The sequence below is a fragment of the Alnus glutinosa genome, chromosome 6 (assembly GCF_958979055.1).
Source record: "Alnus glutinosa chromosome 6, dhAlnGlut1.1, whole genome shotgun sequence".
In the NCBI taxonomy this organism is placed as follows: Eukaryota; Viridiplantae; Streptophyta; class Magnoliopsida; order Fagales; family Betulaceae; genus Alnus; species Alnus glutinosa.
Window position 1 is genome coordinate 27917382 of NC_084891.1, and position 22823 is coordinate 27940204.

The window sequence follows — 22823 nt, forward strand, 5'->3', positions numbered from 1 at the left end:
TTTGGTTGGCCATGAGCTTTAATCTCATTCCTAGCACGCCAGCTTTTTAGTTCTTCACTTACTATAAGCTTCATCAAGCATATTCTGTCAGTCTATAAGAAAATGTTGGTTGAAGCAACGGTTTACGCAGGTTTTCCAGATAGGGGGTTTATATCTTTTTTATTTTAAAAGGTTGATATTATTAGAATTAAAATTGCAGGAAGGAACCAAATTGATAAAGAACCAAGTTAACGAGAGCAAGTTCATTCATTCTTGGTATGGAACAGTGAAACAATTAGAGATATCTTTTTTTTATTACTATTTTTTATGAATAAAAATGATTTAGAGATATCGTTGTACCCAAAGGATTCGGCTTAGATGCTGTAGTTTAAAACTACAGCACCATGCTGTAAAAAAATGAACAGTCTAGATTTAATCTTGGCTTTAAAGCAAATGTTTGCTTAACGTTTCTTTTTTAAGTCGTTGAAGCTGTCTGGGCAAGAAAAACAAATTTGTTGAAAAAAGCATTCACCCCAGCCTCATTCCCGAATATTGCAGAACATGCCACGTAGAGGAAGACTACTTGGAAGAGAGTTTGGCAGAAGGACAAAACCCCCAAAAGGGAGGCCAAAGAAGTCTGATACTCCATTTTCTTGCTTCTTTGTTTCTTTCGGTATTGAGAGAGCTGGGTCTTGCTCAATTTATAGAGAATATGAAACTAGTGGGGTTTTGTAATTCTTCTGGGAAATTTTTTGGATAGAGCAGAGAGAGAGAGAAGGTTGGGAATAAAGCATAGGGGGGATTTGTTAGACCCATATGATTTTCTAGCTCAAAGTCATTGAATTGGGTCTTAATACTTCATAGCTGAAAGTTGTGGAATTTGGTTCATTTTGTTGAATTGGATCATACCCAGAAAAGTTTAAATGCCAAAGTTTTTGAATTGGGTCTAGTTTGTGAAGCTTAAGCATACCCATAAAGCGAAAAGTTTTTGGCTGCCGATAGTTGATTCGGACAACGACTCAGGAGGGCCGAACAACAGCAACAACGCTAACCGAATTCTCGGCTCGAGAGCAAGACAGGTTCCTCTCCATCACTAACGTGAGAAGAATCATGAAGAAGGCATTGCCTGCAAATGCCAAGATCTCAAGGACGCAAAGGAAGGACATGGAGGGGCGAGTGAAATGAAAGAGAGCTGAGAGGAATTTGTCATTGTGAATTTTGCAGGCTTTAAATTAAATCCAAGAAAATCGATCATTTTTACCAACTTTTATTATTAAATAGACAAATAGTATAAGGAATATTAGCCTAAAGCATAGATAGATGGAAGAAACGTTAAGCAAACGTTTGCTTTAAAGCCTATATTAAATCTAGGCCATTCATTTTTTTACAGCACGTTGCTGTAGTTTTAAACTACAGCACCTAAGCCGGATCCGTACCCAAAAAAGAAAAAGAAAAAGAAAATAATAATTGAGATTTATTAATGCGTTATTCATGCCGTACAAGTATATGCACAAAGCTGTCACTAATTCTACAATAAATCACATCTTCAACAGACTTGTTGGTGAAAAAGAGAAGCCATCATGCGCACTTCATTTTGAAGAGGAACACAATTTACACTCATCTTTATGGTAGGCTACGTACGTTTAGTCTAGAGCCCAAACCTGCAACCAAATTCCAAAGATTAAAGAAGCGAATCTCTATCAAAAAAATCTAATTAGTCTTCCAACAATCTGTTATTAGATTATGCTTATTTTTGTTCTAACCTGTATCTTTCCATCGTAGGAACCAGCGAAAAGCATTGTTTCATCCATATCTGATGTCAATGATGTAATCTTTGCGTGGGCCGTTTTGATTGAAGTAACTTTTCTGACTCTCTCTCTTAACCAAACCTCAATGATCCCAAACTTTGTGGCTGTAAACATGAAGTCATTGTTGATGGCCATTCCATGGATATCAAATCCCGTTGAGAATGATCCTTTCACTGCCTTGGTGTCGAGGCAAAATACCTTCCACATGCAACATAAGATAACAAAAAAAACAAAAAAAAAAACACTTTAGCCTATAGGTTCGAGTCTAATTATACTATATTAACCACTCGTATTTACAACATTTTATCAACGTGATGCTCAATCTTTTTTACACTCACACGTAAATAGTCAGCACAAACGATAGCAACAACGAGAAATGCATACCTTCCCAGCTATAGCATCGACCGAAGATCCACCGGCGAAGAGTAGGTCATCACGAACTTGCAGGGAGTGCATGACATGTTTACCCAACAACTTTCTTGTACCAGAGTAGAGCGTGTTTGATGTGTAATTGCACAAATCAACCTCCTGTCATTTTTTCTCTCTCACAAATTATCAATAAGATTTTTATAAGTAATGCTAGAAATTAGATTTTTATTCTACTACTATTCCACATTGGTGACGTGATGGTGTATATCAGCTCTTATTTCAATCTTTTGTTTAAAAAGAAAATTTTTGGCTATCCCACATTGTGAGATAAAAGTGTGACTTATAGTCTGTCTTAATTTGTATATGCATTAGAAACATTGCAAAGAAAGTTTACCTGGATACTATAACCAGAACAACCGCAATATAGTTTATCTCCACTCATGGCAAGGCATTTCACGTATTTGTTGAAATTGATGTGCCTTGGAGCCCCAGACCAGTTATAAACCTGTGACAACACAAATGTCAGCAATTCCTTTTCTTCTTCTTCTTCTTCGTCTTTTTATATATATATATATATTATTTTAAAATACAGTATGAAACGACAAAGCAAGAAAAACAGGAAAAATAACTAGTTCCGGGGAGGTGGGTCTGTCCCATTACAAATAGGGATAGAGGGGGATGAAGAAATACAGTGAGAATGCAATCCGAGTGAACTGTGTTAGCTTAGCCGTTCAAATAAAACACTGAGCACTTGCCTTTACTCCAGTTCCATGAGAAACATAGCATGCCACATTAGCATTCGCTGTCAAGTCGTTTACTGCCTCTTTCACGTCATGAACTTCTATACACTGAATTTCTTCAGGTTTGATTGCCCAGACCTGTTAAATTATCATCCACAGCTCCAACTGTTAAATTGTCGGTTATCATCCTCAACGCTTAAACTGTTAAACAGCTAACATTAGAGATGGCCTACCCGAATTGTTTTGTCGGAGGAACCGCTATATAGTTTGTCACCTGAAGATGGAACATAGAGGCATGTGACGGCCTTTGTATGTTCTCGAACTTCTTGAATCAACCTTATCATCCTCTTCCCAGTATCCCACACCTAGAAGCAAGATATTATATAGCCTTAGCTGTTGGATTGGGAAATAAACAGCCCTATATATTTGTTCTGTTTAGGTGCAAACCTTAATCTTTCCATCGGAGTGGCTGCTAATAAGCCGACCATTTAGATGCAGCAAAGACAGAACCTCACCATTAGCGGATGCATCTAACTCAACCATTTCAGAACAACTCCACAACTCTGTCTGAAATACAGCACATTAGAAGTATTTAGTCATCTATCTATCTGTCTATATTAAGAAAAAGACATGCATTCTCCTCCACCCAACTTACTGCATCAACGGATGACAAATTCATTAAGGCTTTCATTATATCTGTCACCGCCACTGAATTCCTCTTGAGCTCTCTCAAGGTTCTGTAGATGCTTTTAGCATATGCTCCAAGCATTTCAAGTGCATCTAAAATTAACAGAGTTTGAGTTAAATTTTTACAAAAATAAATAAAAATTGACATTGAAAACGTTTTTTGTGCAAGTATTAGCTCTGTGACAGGAAACTTACTTGGATCAGTAATAAAAGTTTTTATAGCAAGAGTGGCCAGAATCTTTTCCTCCAGGTTCTTAGATGATTGGAGAACATTTATGAATTCTTCAAGCAAGGACTTGCGGGCAACACTTCTTATACCAGTATGAGGAAGAGTAGAAAGCATGTACGTGAGCCATGTGGCAAGAACAAGGCATGACTTTGCCATCTCTAAGGAATCACTCTTGAGGCATTCCTCCAAGGCTTTGAAAATAGAGCCCTTTTCGTGGTTGCAAAGTTCAAAAGCTACTTTTCTCTCCCAAGAGCTTGCAGCTTTCTCTTCCTCTTCCTATACATAAGTACATCAGATTCAGGATACAAGTTTGAACACAGTAAGCAACAAGCTCTATAATAAAACAAAAACCAGACTAATGCAAACCATTGTTTCCATCAAATCATTGTCATGTTTTCTCAGCTCTTCTGCCTTCATCAAAGCGTTGTAAGGATGGTCAAACCCTGCAATCTTGAGTAACCAAGCTTCGGTATAGGGCTCGCCGGAGGAAGTCAGGCGCCCGGAAAGAGATAATAAAGCATCTAGAGCCACCATCTGAGAATTAGAGAAGTCCTTTCTCCTGACTGCTTCAATTAGTGCATCAATAGCTTCTTCCCTGTATATGCTCATCTTCCGTGGCTCAACCTGGAAAAGTGATCAGAGGAATCTATAATTAGATGGTTTAGTGGTGTACAGAAGAAAATGTTATTTAAGATTTCAAATTTTATGGCTGATTTCAGAGAGAGTCAAGGCAAACCAGGAGATCAAGCTGAAGAAGAAGAGCAGCAATTGTAGGTTGCTGCTTCACAGGAGCCATTTGAAGATGCACAAGAAATGTATGCATGGTACTAAATGCTCCTTCATCTTTAATTATGTGCAAGATTTGGTTGCAGCATGTCCTCCTGTGACAACATAGGAAGAGACTATAATCTTTAGTGGGTACTATTGCAACTTTAGTTTGACAAATGTAACAACAATTTGATTACTAGCAAAATCCTTCACATGAATAAACATCTAATTCTGGAATGAAATGGCCAGAGAGAAATAGAGAGATTCCAGGACTTGTCTTAGCTTTAAACATCTGAAATAATTGTGAGTTTAGTTTTGATCTTCGCAAGTTCTACTGCAGGCATGAAGTTTTCTTGTCTTTCTTTTCTTTTCCTTTCCATTAGGATTGCAGCTTTTGTTATTTCAGGCTTTGGTAGCTTTAATTATTAAAAATTGATGGGCCATCAGCCTTTAATAAGAAAGACGTAAGAGAAGGGAAGATTTGAGATGTAAAGTATATACCTGTTCAACCGAACAAGCTCTGAGAGAAAATCTACACATATGCCTCTCACACTATCATTTCCAGCATGAAACAACTCGAGAACTGGGGACAACTCAATTCTATTTGCTATCAAGTTCCGGCAACTTTTTTCAGCTTGCATGCAACAAAAAAGTATGGAAACAATGGATCTCCCGCCTTCCAACCTATCCAAACACTTGACTAAAGCAGGAATTCCATTAGCAGAAATGACACTTAAGGCATTAAGGGACCTACTGCATTTATCCCCTCCCATCAAAACCTGCTCAAGCATTGCTATGGCAGCATCTTGGGGCTGAATTGCTAGCTGAAGATCATCCAACTCTTCAGTTCTGTTCAGAATTATCTGGACAAGGGAGGGTACAAGTTCATGAACTGAAAGTTGAGAAAATGCTGGCCTCAACTGGAATATAAGAACAGCAGCCTCAGCTAGCCCATTCTTTAGCAGAGTAGCCAGGCAATCAAAATCAGAATCTACACTGGAAAGAGCCTCCCCAACACTTTCATCTGCAAACAGCAACTCTGAGAGAATGTAAATTGATGTTCTAAGAACTTCTCTGTTCTTAGAAGCAGATAGTATTTCCATAAACCCGTTTACAATTGTTGGATTGGATAAATAAGATTGAACCCCAGGATCAGCCTTTGAGTCCTTCCATAATCCGACTATTGCCAACACAGCTGCTTCACACTCTTGTAAGTTTTCTGAATTACATAGACACGAAACATATGGTTTTAAACCATTAATAATTGTTTCCACTTCAGCTTGAGATATGACACTGGTTGGTGATGAGAATGCAGCTGCTCGCACAAATCTTTTGCTCCTATTATTAGGATGCTCATTTACACTCCTATGACTGGAGAAATCACTTGCTCTTCCAAGCGTTGAGGCCAATGGGATTTCTTTTGAGGAATGGGAACCAAACGAGCTTCTTGGTGTTTCAGAGTTTGAAAATTCCTGAGCAAGATTAGGATACTGTTCTTTCCAAGATGTTATAAGTCTCTTCAAAACATAGTTTGTTTTGGGCAGTGTAGTGGCAGAGAGAGGTTGCCGTGTGATAGGGCACGTCATGTTTCCTCTTTCAAGCCATTCTTGAATTGCTTTTCTTTCATATGTCTGGCCTGTTTCAAGGGTAACAGGGTCACCAAAGATATGGCTTGTAATGGGGCAAACAAAATCCTTAGGTGCTTTTGTTCCAGTAATCGACTTCTCAGACGTCGGTAGAGAAAAGAAGCTCTGGCTTCCCTCATCACCTTCTTGAATGGAACTGCAGGGTCCAAAGATATTTGACTTGTGTGAGGGAGGGGGGAAAGAAGGATTATGAGTCCATTTCGCCCAGCAATTTCGCAAACTTAAAATGTGTTTTTAATCAAAATTGCATAAAATGTGTCGTTTGAGAGTCTGTTTTTAAAAATGATGGTTTGAAAACGTAAAAAAACGCTGTCTAAAATCTACGTTTTCAAACCACAGGAAATGTGATGCGTTTTTAAAAACACACATTATTAAAGGCCAAAAAGATAATTTTGAAGTCATTCTCAGATGACGAGACTCTAATCCTGACTTTTTAAATTTCACATTTTAATAATAAAAAAGAAACTACCAAGTGCTGATTACCTATTTTCTACTACTTGGCAATTCACAATGTCACAACTCATTCTCCGTCTTCGGTTATAGATTTTCCTGCAAGTTTTCTGGGTATCCTAAATTGCAAAGAAACCTTCAGTTAGAACCCATCTTCCAACTTTGGATAACATGAGTAAATAAATCAAACAAAGAGATAAGTAAGAGTCAGCAAATTGGATTTCAGTGGATCTCGAATCTGAAACTTACGATTGCTGCTTCACTATCAGACTCTACTGAGCTGATGCTGGAATCACTCCGGATGTGCGGAGATGCAGGCAACGAGGTGGCAAAAGTGCGATCCGTGATACGGGTGGACAATAGGCGTAAAATGGGTTCTTTTTTACGGTGCTTATCTTGTTTTGGAAATGCAATCTTTGGAGACGGGGTTCTAGGGGAATCCAGAGGAGAGAAAATAGAAGAAGGACGTTTTTGATTCTTTATTTCATATGACAGTGCTTTAGGCCCAGTTTCCTTGTCTTCAACCATCGTCCTTCTGCTGAGAGATGTATCATCAGAATCCACGTAACCATCATCTGCCTCATACTCAGAATCGTCGTCATTCTCATCCAGTAAATCCTCCTGCCATAGAAACAAGATGTCAAGAACAGAGCTTACATTATTCAAAAATTACTGTATTAACAAGGGCCTTGGATTTTAGTTCGGCCACCTCCCCGGACTGTGGATCGGGATGGCGGTGAAATCCAATTTGCTCTCCTTCGATTTTTGGAATGTACAGTATAAAATCACTTGAAACAGTTTTCTTAAATTTCATTTCATTATCTAGATATTCGAAAAACTCCTAAAAAAAATCTTTTAAATCAGATTCTTTTGTTTTATTGTTCTTTAAATTAAGAAAATACAAAAGAAACTAAAAGTTATACCTTAAATTTAGGGAAGCAAAAATGATTTTCTTAACATTACTTTATTTTAATATTAAAAACCTTCTTTTTTTCTCTCTTATTTTCCTATTATTTACTTGAAATAATATTTAAATGATTTAAATTTAAGGAAAGCTGTTGCTAGTGCTCTAACAAATTTCTGTCACTTATTTAGTTGAATCGTGTGATAAATAAAAAGATTTAAGTTTCATAATTTATGTTACACTTTGAAGATGTATGCTTGAATTTCGTGCCCTCTTATTTTTCTCAAATTGGAGGCGTGACAGAACGGTATTAATATATTAACTAAATGATTAAATTAATCATTTTCTATACTATTAAAATTTTAGAATAAATTTAACACTAAGGTTAAGCATGTTCATGGCAATTCAATGTATTGCTCTACGTTTTAGCTTTATTACCTGAGGATCCCATCCAGCTGCAGGCTCCTCCTCCAGTATCTGAGAGGTGGTGGAACTTACATTGGTTCTGGTTGAAGCCAAATTACCAAAAAAGAATACTGCATAAGAGCCTCTAATTAATGAAATAAGAAATTGAAAAAAGAAATAATTCCTCTCCAAATTTACTGACCTGCTTGCTTCTCTTGCGCCATATTTAGATTCTAGAATTGGAGAAAACCCAGCACTCTTGGGCAAGATAGGACCGAATTTCACATATTCTGGAATCGACCGGCTCACCTCATGCAAAGGAGTCGTCGGCGGCTCAGCAATTGGGAACATTGGAATCACCCTCTCCCTCTTGCCGGAGGTTGAATCAGAGTACATGCAATCTTTGTAGTGTTTGGCGAAAAGCCGTGTATTCTCATCTAATGATTCTCTGTAAAGCGTCTCCAGCTTTTGCATTTTCTCCAACTGATCTGGCCTCATTGATAAGATCACAGACTCATTGAAGAATTGATCCAAATCGGCTGTGAAGGACAAATCAGCAGCGTCTGGAATTGCTTGCATCACCAGCCTGTGCCTCTCCTCCGAATACCACCCAACAATAGAGCTCATATGTGGAAGAAACAGGTCTTTCCAGAGTTCGGGAGCGAAATCGATCCGCGAGAAGAAAGGGTCTACAATAAACATCTCAAGAACATGAAGAACTGAATTGTCAACATTGTTCCGCAGCTTCCACAGGTACGAAAGGTTGAGGTGAGCCCAAGCGGAGAGATAGAAGTTGGGAACTCCGGCGGTTTTCTGGTCGGAGTTCAACAAGGCACAAACCTGCAACATCTTCTCTGCATGGTCCAATCTTGCAAGCTTAGTTTCCATGTTGGAGGTGTCAACGGCTTCTTCAAGGGCTTCAATACCCCAATCCAAATTTGCCAACACCGCTTGATCTGAATACCGGACCTCCGCCATGTCTTTCTCATAGCTTCCATCTTCAGCTGCCAATCTCTCTGCACACTGTTCTTTGTGTCGGGCTCTCTCTTCTTTATTAATCAACCGATCTCGGGTGAAATTATCAACGGTGATGACCAACAACTTCAACATATTCTTTTGGTCCATCGAAAACCCATACTTTGCATCCATTTTTCTGTCTTCTTAAGACAATCTGAACGACCAAATTAAACTAAGTTTAACACAAAACAGAAGAAAGAAAATAAAACCATTTCTATTTCATAGCCCTGTCTTTATCTCATGCTTTTAGAGTAACTCAAAGAAGTTACAAAACTCAACAACATCATGTTTTTAGACTGCGCGCAGGGATGAAGAACTCGCTACGAGCTTTACACCGGAAAATGTTATCAACAACCTTAAACCACCGGAGACTATGTCACAACAATTATTTATTGAGCAATTCTAACGTCGATACTAACCAGAATCAATCAATCCATCCCGTCATGCACAAGAATAAATACTATATTGGCATCAATAACAGCAAATAGAATCAGTCCCATATAGAATAGAAAATGCAAAACCATAAGGGCTTACCGTATTGAAGAAGTAACACTGTAGTCCGCCGTGGAAGATGGTCAATGACCAATTTCTTTCTTTCAAGGCACTGGTATCATCATTGTTGTGAGAGCCAGAGACACAGCCGGCTATTGGAGATGGTGTAAGCTGTGCCGGCTTTGAACATTTTATATATTGCTTGTTCACATTTGTATTAGTATTAGTATTGAATATCAATTTCTATGATTATAAAAAATTGTGTTGTCTTGTCGAATAAAATATGTATTAAGTAGGATTTGAATAGTCGTTTTGTAAATGCTAAGAGAGCATCTTACCAAGAATAAATTGACAAAGAGAGAGCATCCCCTAACAACGAAGAAGAATTATATGTAATTGGCTGCTTGAATTGGGTGTTACCCATTTACATCAAATAACCCGTAGCATGAGATTTACCTGTTCGAAATAAGTGAGACTTGCCCTTACACCTGTCGATTGTCGTCTTGTCTTCTCCACGCAATTCAAACAGCTAATGGTAAAAAATTTTGATCCACAAACAACACCACGACAGATCAAGTCTAGCTGTTATCATTGTAATTTTCCCCTTCTCCCACATTAAAAATAAAATAAAAATAAAAATAAAATTGGTCCAACTGTTATCACGTTACTTGAGGACGAAAATGCCCCTTGTTTCTGTGGGTTTGCTTTCCTTCTTTTTTGGCGGGAAGTTGGTCATGCCTGGAATTGAGCACGGCCCGATTTCTCATGCTTGGGTATGTCTTACCAGTTGGTCCAGTTGATTTAGTTGGGCTAACCCATAAAATTGGGCCAGGCCCAACTTTCTCTCTGACTCGCTGTCCGTTTCACTTTGGGTGATTTGGGCTACGACTGAGATCAGGCCGTGTAACCGAGCACAAAGCACCAGACTTGTCACTTGTGTCTTCCGGGCTGTTAAAGCACTAGCACCTACGACCTACCGTTTTTCACGTGGACAATTTTATTTTTTTTCTTCAAAAAAAATAAATAAATTGGGTCAGAGTTTTTAATAAAATTGATAGAGAATGTTATTAAGACAAGAGTTACAAAAACTCAATAGACAAAAATAAGAGCATCCCCATTAAGCTCTTCAAAAGTGATGTTTAGCCAAATTTTGCTAAAATTCACAAACATGGAGAAACAATATTATCTCTATCTCATTTTCATACATTTTTATACTGATTTTCTCACTCTTTCTTGATTGGTGGGGGTGATTTTGAGAATAAAAATAATAATATAGCTATAATAAAAATTATATTTAAATAGAATAGAATGAGATTTAGAAAGTTTATTGTGTGATGCTTTTATAAAGTTGTTAATTAAACTAAAAAATGTGATTTTTTTAGCCAAATTTTAGTGAAATAAAAGAGAGTTCACTAGGGATGCTCTTACAAGATGGTTTGTGTAAATTAAATTTGTTGTTGTTAATGTAAAAATAAAAGAAACGTGTAACATTCAAACTCTTTATCTATAAATAGAGTAAAACCATCAATGAAATATGACGCCAAGAAAAGGCTTTGACGCGTGGACGTAGGCTATACGCTGAACTACCTTAATTCTCTATCCCTTTTCTTGTTCTCATCTCTTTCTTAGATTATGTAATCTTACAAGTGATTTTCACATACATTTTAATGCTCTTAAAACCGATGTCAATTTAATAGACATGTTAGAACAATTTTTTCCAACCTAATTTAGAGCAAAAAACCTTATCCTTTTGACACTGAAAACAACAATAAAATGCCAAAATCGATTTGTAAGTATGCCGACAGTTAAAGCCTAATAGTTGTGTCCTAATGACCACGAATTGGCCAAAAAACCAATGTGTCGTGTGAATCCTGAAATAGATAAAAATAAAAATAAATAAATAAAGAAAAGAAGGGATGTATGAAAGAAGTTCATGAAATTTCGTCATCTACTTTGGTTTATGTGTCTGTCTGTAAATTTCTTAATTTTGATTATGATTTCCGGTTAGTGTAGTGGTTGATGGATAAACACTTGAGAGCGGTTGAGTATAGAGCAAGACAAATGTGATGAAATTATAAAGATTGCTACTTTCAAAGGTCAATAATGGATGGCTCTTACTGGTAGGTGATTTTTCCCTCAAACTTTATAATAAAGCATGATAAGGAATACAACTAAACAAAACATTAATTTGCTGAATTTAAAATATGTATGCTGCAAAATATAATTACTAGCAGCTTGCTTCTTTCTTAAGGTGACCATCAACGGGCCGAGCTGGCCTTAAATCATCAAGGAGTAGAGCATTCAAACTAATAATTTCTTTATTTAAAGGTTGCTATGTTATGAAAAAATGAATAGAATAATTAATTAAAATTAGCGTTTGTGTTGTGAGGTCCAAGTTTTCTCTGAGAACCTAAACTATCTCGTTACGAACCTAGGTTTGTAACAATTTGCATGGTATCAGGGCCAATAATTGCTTCACCACTATCTTACAATTTCGATCAAAAGCTTGATCGTTTGGAGTCAAGTTTGGGTTCAACGATGCGTGATATGCATGAGCTCTTCTTCGCTGCCCTAAACTCCAGATTTGATCAACCGGTGGAGGCATGTCAAACAATATATTCAACTTCACCAAAACGAAGCAGTATTAATGCCACTCATGGTTCATATTTATGTAGAGATTGAAAAAAAAGAAAAAAAGAAAAATAGTTTTTTTTTTTTTTTTTTTTTTGGAGTAGAGGAACTAGAGGCCATGACCCACCAGCCCCCTAGGTCCGTCTCTAATTCGTGGAAATAAGAGAAACTTAGTGTTGGGGAGAAGTTCCACTCAACCCGATTTAAAGAAGAGATAGACATTTAGCAACTACTCTAGAGAAATCAGTCCTATCCCTGGTAGAATTGGGATAGGACTCATAGTCCAATCAAATAAGAAGAATGATCAGATCGAAAGTCTAATAAAGATATCAAATTAGAATTCTAATAAAGGGTCAAAGTCCAATTAGAACTTTGACAGCAGTTCTAGATCAACAAGGAACAGGAGTCCTAATTCAGGTTTGACTCCACATCTTTACCTATAAATAGGCACTTACCCCAGGTATAAACTAAGACTGAATTTTTTGAGATTAAGCAGATTATTTAAAGCAGAAGCTAACTTAGGCATTTGAGAGGACCTCCGAAAGGGTCCCTTAATTTTTGTTTTGCAGAATTATTGAGAAGTGTAAAAAACATCAGAGGAACGTGCAGATTCACACCATACCAGAAACTATACCAACACTTAGCTTATATAATAATTCATATGCATCAGCCAACTATTGTTGAGATCGTTCATTTTAAATTAGAGCTATTGTATCTTGTGAAATATCTAATCCCTTTATCAAAAAAATGAGCATTTAGGTCCTTTCACTAATTTTTTTAAAGACAAAAATAATTAACGGAGTGTTAATATTGAAAATTTTGTTAGGGGCATTGTCACTTTTTAAACATCAAAGGTAAAAAAAAAAAAAGAAAAAAAAAAAGAAAAAAAGAAAAAAAAAAAGACCATTCTAAAACTTTCCGTTAGCAATCTAATACAGTTAAAAGCGGAAAAAAAATTATAATAAGTTTGAAGCTTTCTTGTTGCCGTCATTTTCATGAATAATAATCTCCTCGACACATCATGAAAGTTTCTTAATCTTTGATGAAGAGAAAACCGTTCTTTCCAGGATTTTTCACTAAAAGAATCATGAGATGAGATAATGATACGTATTTCGAAACAATAAAAATCTTATAGGCTAATAACATATCACTTTAGAACTATTTATTTATTTATTTTTAGAAATATAGCATCTCTCTGTGATGAAACCTCCTTTGACTTCTTTTTTGTCCTTTATTTTAAGGATTGACTTTTGCACACCCTTTATTTATTTATTTATTTTTTGCACTCCTTACTTTTGAAACATAAACATATTTCTTTTGGGCTGATGCTACTTAATTATGAAGCTATCTTCTTTACTTTTTTTTTTTGAAATGGTTATCTTCTTTACTTGACATATAATCAATGAACATAGAAATACAACTACAACAATTTCTATCAGTCAATTATCAAACATACTATTCGCATGCTTAGATGAGACAAGAAGCTTAGTCTTCTTCTTCATTTTTATTTTTCAACAGTTGTTGTAGTTGTATTTCTATGTTCATTGATTATATCTCAAGTAATTAAAGAAGATAGCTTGTAGGTAATACTTCTTAATTTTATGCATCAATTGACCTACAAAAGTTTAAAAAATGAGTAAAATTATAAGTAACAAATTTAAATACTCTCTCTATCTCTCGTGTAAAAAATAATGTCGTTCAATTAATAACATAGTCTCATCATCTAAAAAGTAAAAGGGGAATGACAGAAATTTCCTACAAATCGATTTGTAGAAAATTTCATACAACCCACATATAAGAGTGACGTGTGTCATTTAAACATGTGAGAAGCACATTTTTTTTATTAATGCTATTAAAAAAGCATATGAGAAGCACATGCTATTAAAATAACATGTTCTTCTCACAGGCCAATGGATATGTGTCAATCTCATACGTGAGTTATATGAAATTTACTACAAACCGACTTGTAGGAAATTTATGTCCAAAGAGGACCGGGTGTCATTTCATTTTCACTAATCTTAGAAACCATTATTTGGACATGGGTTCAATCAACAAGAAAAAAAATAAGAAGATAAAATTGAAATATTTTTGGCTTATTATTATAAATTCTTAAGATAATATATGACAATCCATACTTCCATGGTATCTAAAAATGGAATATGCCAACTAATTAGAGATGTAATAATGAAAATTAGGGAAAAGAATATTGTTCTAGCTAGTCCTTGGGATTTGACCTTTTCATCAATTACTCATTAGGGCTCAAAATTGATCACCAAGGATCAATCCATTGTAAAATCACTCCCTCACAACACTTCTATTAAATTTTATTATGGAGTGCCACGTCTTACTCAATAATATTGTGACGTGTATACATATCGCACAATTAGGCTTACCGCCTCAGACATATATCCTAGAGGATTGCCAAGTCATAAAATGCCACGTTAGCATCGCGTGAAAAAAAAATAGTAATAATAGAGTGTGGGTAGCCGTGGCATTAACAAACGGGAGGTAGCATTGTTTGTTAATGCTTTTTAAAGAGTGTTTTTCTATTTTTTTGTTTTTTTTTTTAAAAAAAAGCAATTTTGAGTATTATGTATTTTGAATTATTTGTTAATATTTTTGTTTTTTTTTTTAAAAATAAAATGAAAGGGAGAAAGAACAAATTTTTAACAAATAAAGGCATGATTTAATAAAAGGTTAAACCCTAGGCAGGGACGGAAACTATATTTTTCCTTAATTCGCATTAAACAAGTGTGATGTACTTTAACAAACGATACATATTGCACAATCAAGTTTACCACGCGAGAGATATATCCTAGTGGATCACCCCGTCATGAAATGTCACATTAGCGTCATGTAAAAATAATAATAATAAAAAAAAAAATTGAAGGAAGGGTAGCGGTGGCATTAACAAACGGGAGGTGCTTTCGTTTGTTAATATTTTTTGAAAGATAATCTTTGTATTTTTTGGTTGAAAACATTGTTTTGGTGCGACTAAACAAAAAAAACAAAAAGCATACTCCAAACATAAATATAAAAACAGTTTTGGACTTTTGAATGTTTTGTGTTTTATGTTATTTATTAGTATTTTTGTTTTGAATAAAGAAAACAAAAAAAGAAAGGAAAAATTTTAACAAACAAAGTCGTAATGTAATAAAAGTCAAACCCAAAGGACTGAAACTGTATTTTTCCCTGAAAATTGAGACGTACAGTAAAAATAAAAATAAAAATTACAGTTTTCACCCAATACATTTCTCAACGTAGTTATTTTGTTAACAGCATTTCTAACACCAAAAGATTAACCTTGATCTTTCCTAATCAATTGATATATTATATTTTACTCAAGATCCGTTGACCCAATTATTTTAAGAGTTTTTTCCACAGTACGATTACAATAAATAACATTATTAAACTTCAAAATCAAATAACCTTTCTTTTTTGTATAATAATAATAAGCAACAGAATTACTCCCTTTTGAACTCGGTATATTCCTAGCCAAAAGCAGGCCTACAGGGCGACATGCTCATTAACACCCATTGACTTTTTACACACACATTTTTTAATCATTCAAATTCCAATTTCTTATCCCCTTGAATCTCATTGACCCATTATTTAAATCCAAACCGCACATCATGCGGGACCTCCGCTTTGGTTCAAACCTTTTACAAGTCGTATACTACGTGGCAAGTGTAATGCCGGCTCTACGCTTTGACCGTCGCCTCGTTTTGCATCCAGGGATGGCAAAATCCCGGTTAGGTACATAGAAAACGACTAGTTTTTTTTTTTTTTTTTCGAAAATTGAATTGCAAAAATTTTCTTTAATTCAATATATAAAATTATCATGTATTTGTAAGTACTCAACAAATACTTTTTTTATTCAAAAACTATCACAATAGAATAATCGGGGATAAAGTCAAAAGCTTTTATGAACAGGGATTAAAAAAATTTGTTGATAATTTTCATTTTTACTTTATAATTTTTTTACTTTAGCCTATACTGACCCCCTAAATCCGTCACTGAGAATAACAGTAGATTAAAAATATTATTTTTAAGATTATTTTTTTTTAATAGCATGCGAAAAGTATATACTTTTTTAATATTTATCTGCTCAAAAAATAGATGATGGACTTATTAGTAATGTTGTTATTCTCATTCATTTTAAAGCAGGTGACGTATTATGTTTTCAATGACTTTTTATTTTTAATTTTTTAATGGCCGGCATAAAAAAAATCATTTGAACCCACCGCGTTACTCTAATTTTAAAGATCGAGTTAAAAAGGAAAAAATTATTCCGGCCAATTCGAAAAATCCCAAAAATAGAGAACAACGAGAAGGGCAAAATGGTAAAGTTATAATTCCACGTCTGACAGTGACAGTCACGTCAAAACTCAAAACTCAGCCCCGGTGGGCGGGACTTTGGTTATCACCTTCTTATTACGCTCTCTCTCGGTTGGGTTGTCTTTTGTTATTTGTTTGGTGCATTTTCTCAAATTCGGTTCAGCTCGGAATACATTTACATTTATTTGCCCACGAGATTTGCGTTGCTTATCTGAGAACGCGGTGTTTGGCAATGAGAGGTAGAATTCGTATTCGCAGTCTATATAACACAGTCAAAGCCGAAAGTTGAATTCCTTTTTGTCGACCTTCCTTCTTCCGCTGTGTCCAATCAGATACTCTCTCTTCCTCTTCCTCTTCCTCTTCCTCTTCTTGTAGTTATATGATCTCCTTAGGTTTTGTCATTTGAAATCGTTCTTTGTCTCTTTCTCTCACTTTCTCTCTCTATCTAATTCTCTCTGTGACTAAGAATGCAAGTTTTCTTTGACTGCCCGTTTTTGCTCCGTAGTTGCTGAATTTGACAAACGGGAGGTGATTTCTGTTACTTAGGGTTTCTTGTTTGGTTGCTGGGAATTTATGGAAGAAAGCGTCGAGTCTTGTGGTTTCGTTGACTCCGTTGATCAGAGCACAGCTCGGCCGAGCTGTTTTATTAGTCTCAACTGACTGAATTTGTTTCTTTTCATTTTTCTAGAAACAATTTGAATTTTGCAATTGAATGGTATGTTACGCATAGAAAATTTGAAGATTCGTTGAATTCGTACGATTTTGGGAGAGAACAATGGGGGGAGTGTGCCCCGGCGGGATGGCGAAGCGTAATGCGAAAGTTGAAGCGAAGCTCAAGACGATAAATAGCTTTAGCAATCAGAAAGGGGATTGCAATTCGGATTCTGATGCAGTTGATTTCAGCAAAGCGACACGAAAATACGATTTGACTGCGAAGTCAGTGTCGTTTTCCTTCGACTCCAAGCCGTCGACGCCGAATCGGTCGAAATCACCAACACCGACTCGGTCGAAGCCGTCGACGCCCACTACGAAAGGCAACGTGCGTTCACGACTGTGAATTTAATTATAGTTGGTGTTTTTTTAACAAATATGATCTGTTAAGGGAATATTGTTTCACAATTTCATGATTTTGAATTCTGTTTAAGGGAATGCTGTTCCTTTAGTGGAATTTGATATACTGTCATTTATCTATCCTTGGTTTTTTTTTTTTTATTGCTTTTGCAGATTATCCAGAAGAGCCCAGGAAGAGCTGGCGAGAGGGCAGCAGATGTTCTGGACAATATTCGAAATCGCCTGTTAAAATGGAATCCCAATAATGGCTTGGCTCCGAGGGGGAATAGAATATCCATATTGGCATTTGAAGTAGCCAATACAATAGCCAGAGCTGCTAACTTGTTGCAATCTCTTTCTGAAGAAAATATCCAGGCCCTGAAAAAAGAGATTTTACATCCAGGAGTACAACAACTAGTTTCCACAGATATTAAGGAGTTGCTAAGTTTTGCTGCTGCTGACAAAAGGTTGTTTCTTGTTAGAGAGAATAGTTTGCTTTTGCTATGAGTTTTTCTTGTCTTTTATGTCTAGTTCAATAGGATTTAATTGTAACTTTTTTTCTCTCATATTTTTATAATTTCATTTTCCCCTCTTTTACCTTGGGTCATTTTTAGGCAGGAGTTCGAAGTTTTCTTGGGGGAAGTGATTAGATTTGGAAATCTATGTAAAGACCAACGGTGGCACAATCTGGGTCGGAGCTTTGATAGGTAAGTTCTTTATAAAAGGCAGTATAGATTTATTGCTGATGTTTGCTGAAAATGCACATATAATTCTTGAACTGCTTGTTTTATTTCAGATTGGATTCTGATGATCCAAGCTACAAACAACTTAAAGTACACACAGAAACGACCATCCAGGAGTTGACCAATCTGGCTCAGCGCACTTCTGTAAGTTAATAATTTTAAAGCTTTGTATCCATTTGTACTGATAGTTGGTGTAGTAGTGATTGTGCAATGTCATATGCAGGACTGGACCATCCCTATCTACTCTACGCATTTTATCGCTAAATCTTATGGTGTAAATGTTAAGGATTTTGTGTATATATATAGGTAGATAGATATAGGTGGCTTTTACCATCTTTCAAATTACATAATATATTTGCACTTCTAAGACATGTTGGAGATGTTTTATCAAATCATTTGAAGTGCTGCATATTCTGCAGTTTTTTTTTTTTACCGTAATACTAATTTTTCGTGCTCTATATACATTTTACATTTTTTCTGTCTACGCTTGAAATTATAATTGGTCTCTTTGATTACTCTAAGAAGCTAACTTTTACGCTTGTATAGGAATTATACCTTGAGCTGAATGCTTTCGAGAGATTTGAACAAGATTATCAGCGAAAGCTTGAGGAAATGGAGTCCTTAAATCTCCCTCGAGGAGGTTAGTCATAAAAAATCTTGTTCACTTACCACAGATTTCTTAGATATGTGCGTAATATTATGTGGAAGTTTGGCGTTTGGAATTATCTAAAAATATCGGAGTACTTTGTTATGGTGATTTAAGATCGGTTGATGTGCTATTGGACCAACTAACCCCTTTTCACATATTAGCAATCATATGTCATGCTACACAAACCTTGAAAGAAGAATAAACATTATATTGATATCAGGATTTTTTTTTTTCAGTAAGTAGTACTCTTATGTTGTTATTTAATGAAAGGATTTGCTTTTTCAATGACTGACGAAAAAATCTCTGCACTTGTAGTGGTACTTAATTTTCATTTTCTACCTTCTGTTGTGCTTTGCGGGCCTTTGATCTCATTGTCTTTTGTTAGTATTTAATCAACGTCCTCTTCTAGTAGATAATATATTGTTTTTGGATTAAATTTTGAGAAGGTTTTCAAATGCGAACTATTGCTTGTTAATAATTTGTGTCTAGTTTCCAGAAGCCTGGCAACAACAGCGGTGCAGTAATTTTATTAACAGGTCATTTCTTTGTAATTGTAGGAGAGAGTCTCACAAATTTTCACAGTGAGCTAGAAGAGCAAGGAAAGCTTGTAAGGCGTCTGAAAAAGAAATCTCTTTGGTCTAGAAATTTGGAAGAGGTATATAACTATGAGCACATGTTATTCTTTTTGAAGAGAAAAAATTATGATATTGGGTACCTATAGAAAAAATCAATTATCAATTTGCTTCTATGTTCTTGAAGGTACTTTATGCTTCAATTTATAAATAAAATTGCTAGTTTTGGTTAGGTGTTCTTGTTCTTTGTGAATTAAATGTTATACTACCTTTCTTGATGTAAATGGCAATACTATGAATGTAGATGGCAATCAAATATTAAATACCTATTGATTTAATAAGAATCTGTGGTAGGTCATGGACGAAAGTTTCTACTTTATTCAGTCTTGTTTCTCTTTGTAGAGTTACATATTTTTTGAAATTTTGTTTCTTATTGCAGATTGTGAAGAAGCTCGTGGATGTTGTTGCCATTATACATCAAGCTATTTGGGAAGCCTTTGGAAATAGCGGTATGAACTCAGCATGTCAAAACGAGACTAGCCAGTATGCCTTTCTCTAATATGGGAATTCACTTTAAAAAGTAAAATGTCCATCGTGCAACAATTAACTGCCTCATAAATGTGATAGTTCATGTGTCATTTTTCTCCCCATATCCTTGCTCCATAGGACTTAGTAAGGTTATCACTTGAGCGTTCATGACTTCCCTTCTAGGTATGAATTGACTTTTTATTTTTTGGATGTGTGTTTATGGAAGTGGCGAGTTTTAAGAGGAACTTTTATGGATAAGTTAGTACTTTTGAAATAAAAGTCTCATACTGGTGCGAGTATTCACCAATATTGCCAAATTTCCTCTAGCTGCCCTTGAATCTCCCAAGAGTTTCAGCTCCTGGCCGAAAATGAGAACATCTGCAAAAATATTACCCTTTTGTATTGCAAAATCTCCTGTAAGAATGTAGAATCTTACTTCCCAGAAAAATATAATTAGAATCTTCTTTGCAGCGCTTGTCTTTTATAACTACATATGCCCTAGGTATACTACAGCCTCTGCCTATTGCCAAGTATAACCTGGTCATGTAGGACGTACTAGTTTGGTTGGATTTTGTTTTCCATTTCGGTTTGGCATCCTAATCTAACTGTTGAACTAACTCAATGACCAGCCTGTTATTCCTTGGCTTTCTCTATTGATTTCTTATGTAGATAGATCTGAATGTCGAAATTCCATTATATGTAAATGAATTTCTGTACATAGATCCTTTCTTACTGCATGGTTTTATCATGTCAAATGCAACATGGCATTATTTCTAAATTTACTACCATTCATCATTTTTTTTTCCAGATCCATCAACCTCAAGGCATTAGGACATAGTTTAAGAGTTGTTGGCTTTGGAAGATGTGCTTCAAATGAATTACTCTTAAATCCTTATGAAGTTGTCAATTCATGTCAGGTACCACATTGGTTAACGAGGAGCCTAGTAAGGGTCCTGAAAGACTTGGGGAAGCTGGACTTGCATTACACTATGCCAACATAATCAGCCAGATAAATATCATTGTAAGCATAAATCTCCCCTTTTCAGTAATCACATGCCATATAATTGGTATTGTTTTGCCGAGTACATGTGCTTGAGTGGAAAGTTACATTTCTAACAGGCATCTCGCCCGACCTCTCTTCCTCCAAATCTGAGAGACCAATTATATCGAGCATTGCCAGACAGTGTTAAGGTGGCTCTGCGTTCCCAAATGCAGACTGTTGATACCAAGGAACAGGTATCTCCTCTTAAGAGTAGTTAGACCCTTGCCATTTCTTGTATTCTCTGCTTATTCATTTTCTTGCTTCATGGAGATTTAGCTTTAGTGTTTCTTTTGTTTGTCACTTGGTGGTGTATGCATATGCACATGAATGTTACTATCATTCTTAATTGCTTCTCATTCTGTTTCTCTACAGCTCTCAATTTTTCAGGTCAAAGCTGAAATGGAAAAGATTCTTAAGTGGCTTGTTCCAGCTGCCACAAATACAATTAGGTAGGTTATATAATGTGTTTAGTGGGTGTTTTGCTTTATATGTCTGGTTTTCGGTTCTTTTCTAAATTTTGAGTATTGTTATAGTCTTTCGTTTAAACTTAATGTATTTTCCTCCTTTTTTTTCGACAGAGCACATCAAGGTTTTGGATGGGTTGGAGAATGGGCAAAGGCTAGGTCAGTAATGGCCTCTGTGTGTGTGTGTGTGTGTCCTCTGTATGCTGTGTATGGAACATTTACTTAATGGTAACTTACTAGAATGATATTTATAAGTGTTTGTTCTCACTGGACAGTAATGAGTTCGGCAAGAGTTCAACCACAACCAATAACCTGACCCGCCTCCAGACACTGTATTATGCAGATAAGGAGAAAACAGACCTATACATCCTCAAATTGGTGACCTTTCTTCACCGTGTGATCAGCTTAATAAGACGTAGAGATCATGGTTTCAGGCCTCTGCCTTTACAATGTCCAACTCGTAAGGCACTCGAGTTTCACTCCAAGATGCAACATTTTGTATCCATGAACTGTAGTTCTAAAACCCATGGTATTCAACTTTCTCAGGAAGATAGAAATTTGTTAGATGAGGTGATTGGAAGCTTAAGGGTCCCTGGAATCAGCAAAAGCCAGGAATTCGCTATGGCCGGCAAGAGTGGGACCAGAGTTTGGCCTTTGAGCAGGAGCACTGGGAGTTCCCCAACTAGAAAGTTCGGTGCAAAACAAGACTTGAAGACTGATGTTTTGGATATCATGGACGGGCCAGAATTTATAATTAGCTCGGCTTCTTGATCGATATCCCATTTCGGGCATTTTTCTTCAGTCCCAAAATCCTATTTTCATTTCTCTCCCCTCTCTTCATTCCATTGTATTTTTTGGTTAAATTCTCATTTTTATCATGTAATTATCCCTATTTATGGTGGTTAGATGCCAAGTATATAATATGATAAGTATATTGTAATTTTTTCTTCTAGCCTCTTAAATTTGGATACCCAGAGGCAGAGGAGTAGCCCAGTTGTATAAGAGGTGGAGGGCATGCTCACAATTCAGCTTCAAAATCCAGTATTACTGATAAACTCTGGCAATATCTGTCGTTAAAATTGTGAATATTTAAAGAATCATATGGTTTTCACTATGTTGCTTCTTTGGTCGATACTCTGTCGTCAAAAAATGAATGAATAATAATGATCATTCAATTCCAGTTTCTTGTATTCCTAATAATACTCATTCATGGTTCTTAAGTAATGATAATCATTTCAATGTACCAAATTAACGTACCCTAACTGTTTATTGCATTCCATATAGAAGTCCTTTCAAGGATCTAATTCAACCA

General features: G+C 35.8%; 2 protein-coding genes across 3 annotated transcripts; one reads left to right on the forward strand and one right to left on the reverse strand.

Moving 5' to 3' along the window:
* Window positions 1–1429: 1429 nt before the first annotated feature.
* LOC133870643 (putative E3 ubiquitin-protein ligase LIN-1) lies at window positions 1430–9696 on the reverse strand. The gene is made up of 17 exons (XM_062307808.1): window positions 9537–9696; window positions 8188–9156; window positions 8019–8085; window positions 6926–7297; window positions 6710–6795; window positions 5082–6362; window positions 4549–4693; window positions 4179–4436; window positions 3779–4088; window positions 3552–3676; window positions 3344–3463; window positions 3130–3261; window positions 2912–3034; window positions 2551–2661; window positions 2172–2315; window positions 1743–1985; window positions 1430–1640 (listed from the first exon to the last, which is right to left on the reverse strand). The coding sequence occupies exons 2-17, from the start codon at window positions 9132–9134 to the stop codon at window positions 1623–1625; spliced, it is 4482 nt and encodes a 1493-aa protein (XP_062163792.1). The 5' UTR covers window positions 9135–9156; window positions 9537–9696; the 3' UTR covers window positions 1430–1622.
* A 6888-nt stretch (window positions 9697–16584) lies between these two features.
* LOC133871213 (protein PSK SIMULATOR 2-like) lies at window positions 16585–22625 on the forward strand. 2 transcript variants are annotated; one of them, XM_062308612.1, is made up of 13 exons: window positions 16585–17502; window positions 17688–17980; window positions 18128–18220; window positions 18310–18400; window positions 18803–18896; window positions 19463–19560; window positions 19917–19986; window positions 20923–21026; window positions 21125–21241; window positions 21420–21496; window positions 21626–21670; window positions 21787–21971; window positions 22058–22198. In XM_062308612.1, the coding sequence occupies exons 1-13, from the start codon at window positions 17239–17241 to the stop codon at window positions 22063–22065; spliced, it is 1539 nt and encodes a 512-aa protein (XP_062164596.1). In that variant the 5' UTR covers window positions 16585–17238; the 3' UTR covers window positions 22066–22198. The 2 variants fall into 2 exon arrangements, with proteins under 2 accessions (XP_062164596.1, XP_062164594.1); XM_062308610.1 differs by having other exon boundaries at window positions 21787–22625.
* Window positions 22626–22823: the final 198 nt, after the last annotated feature.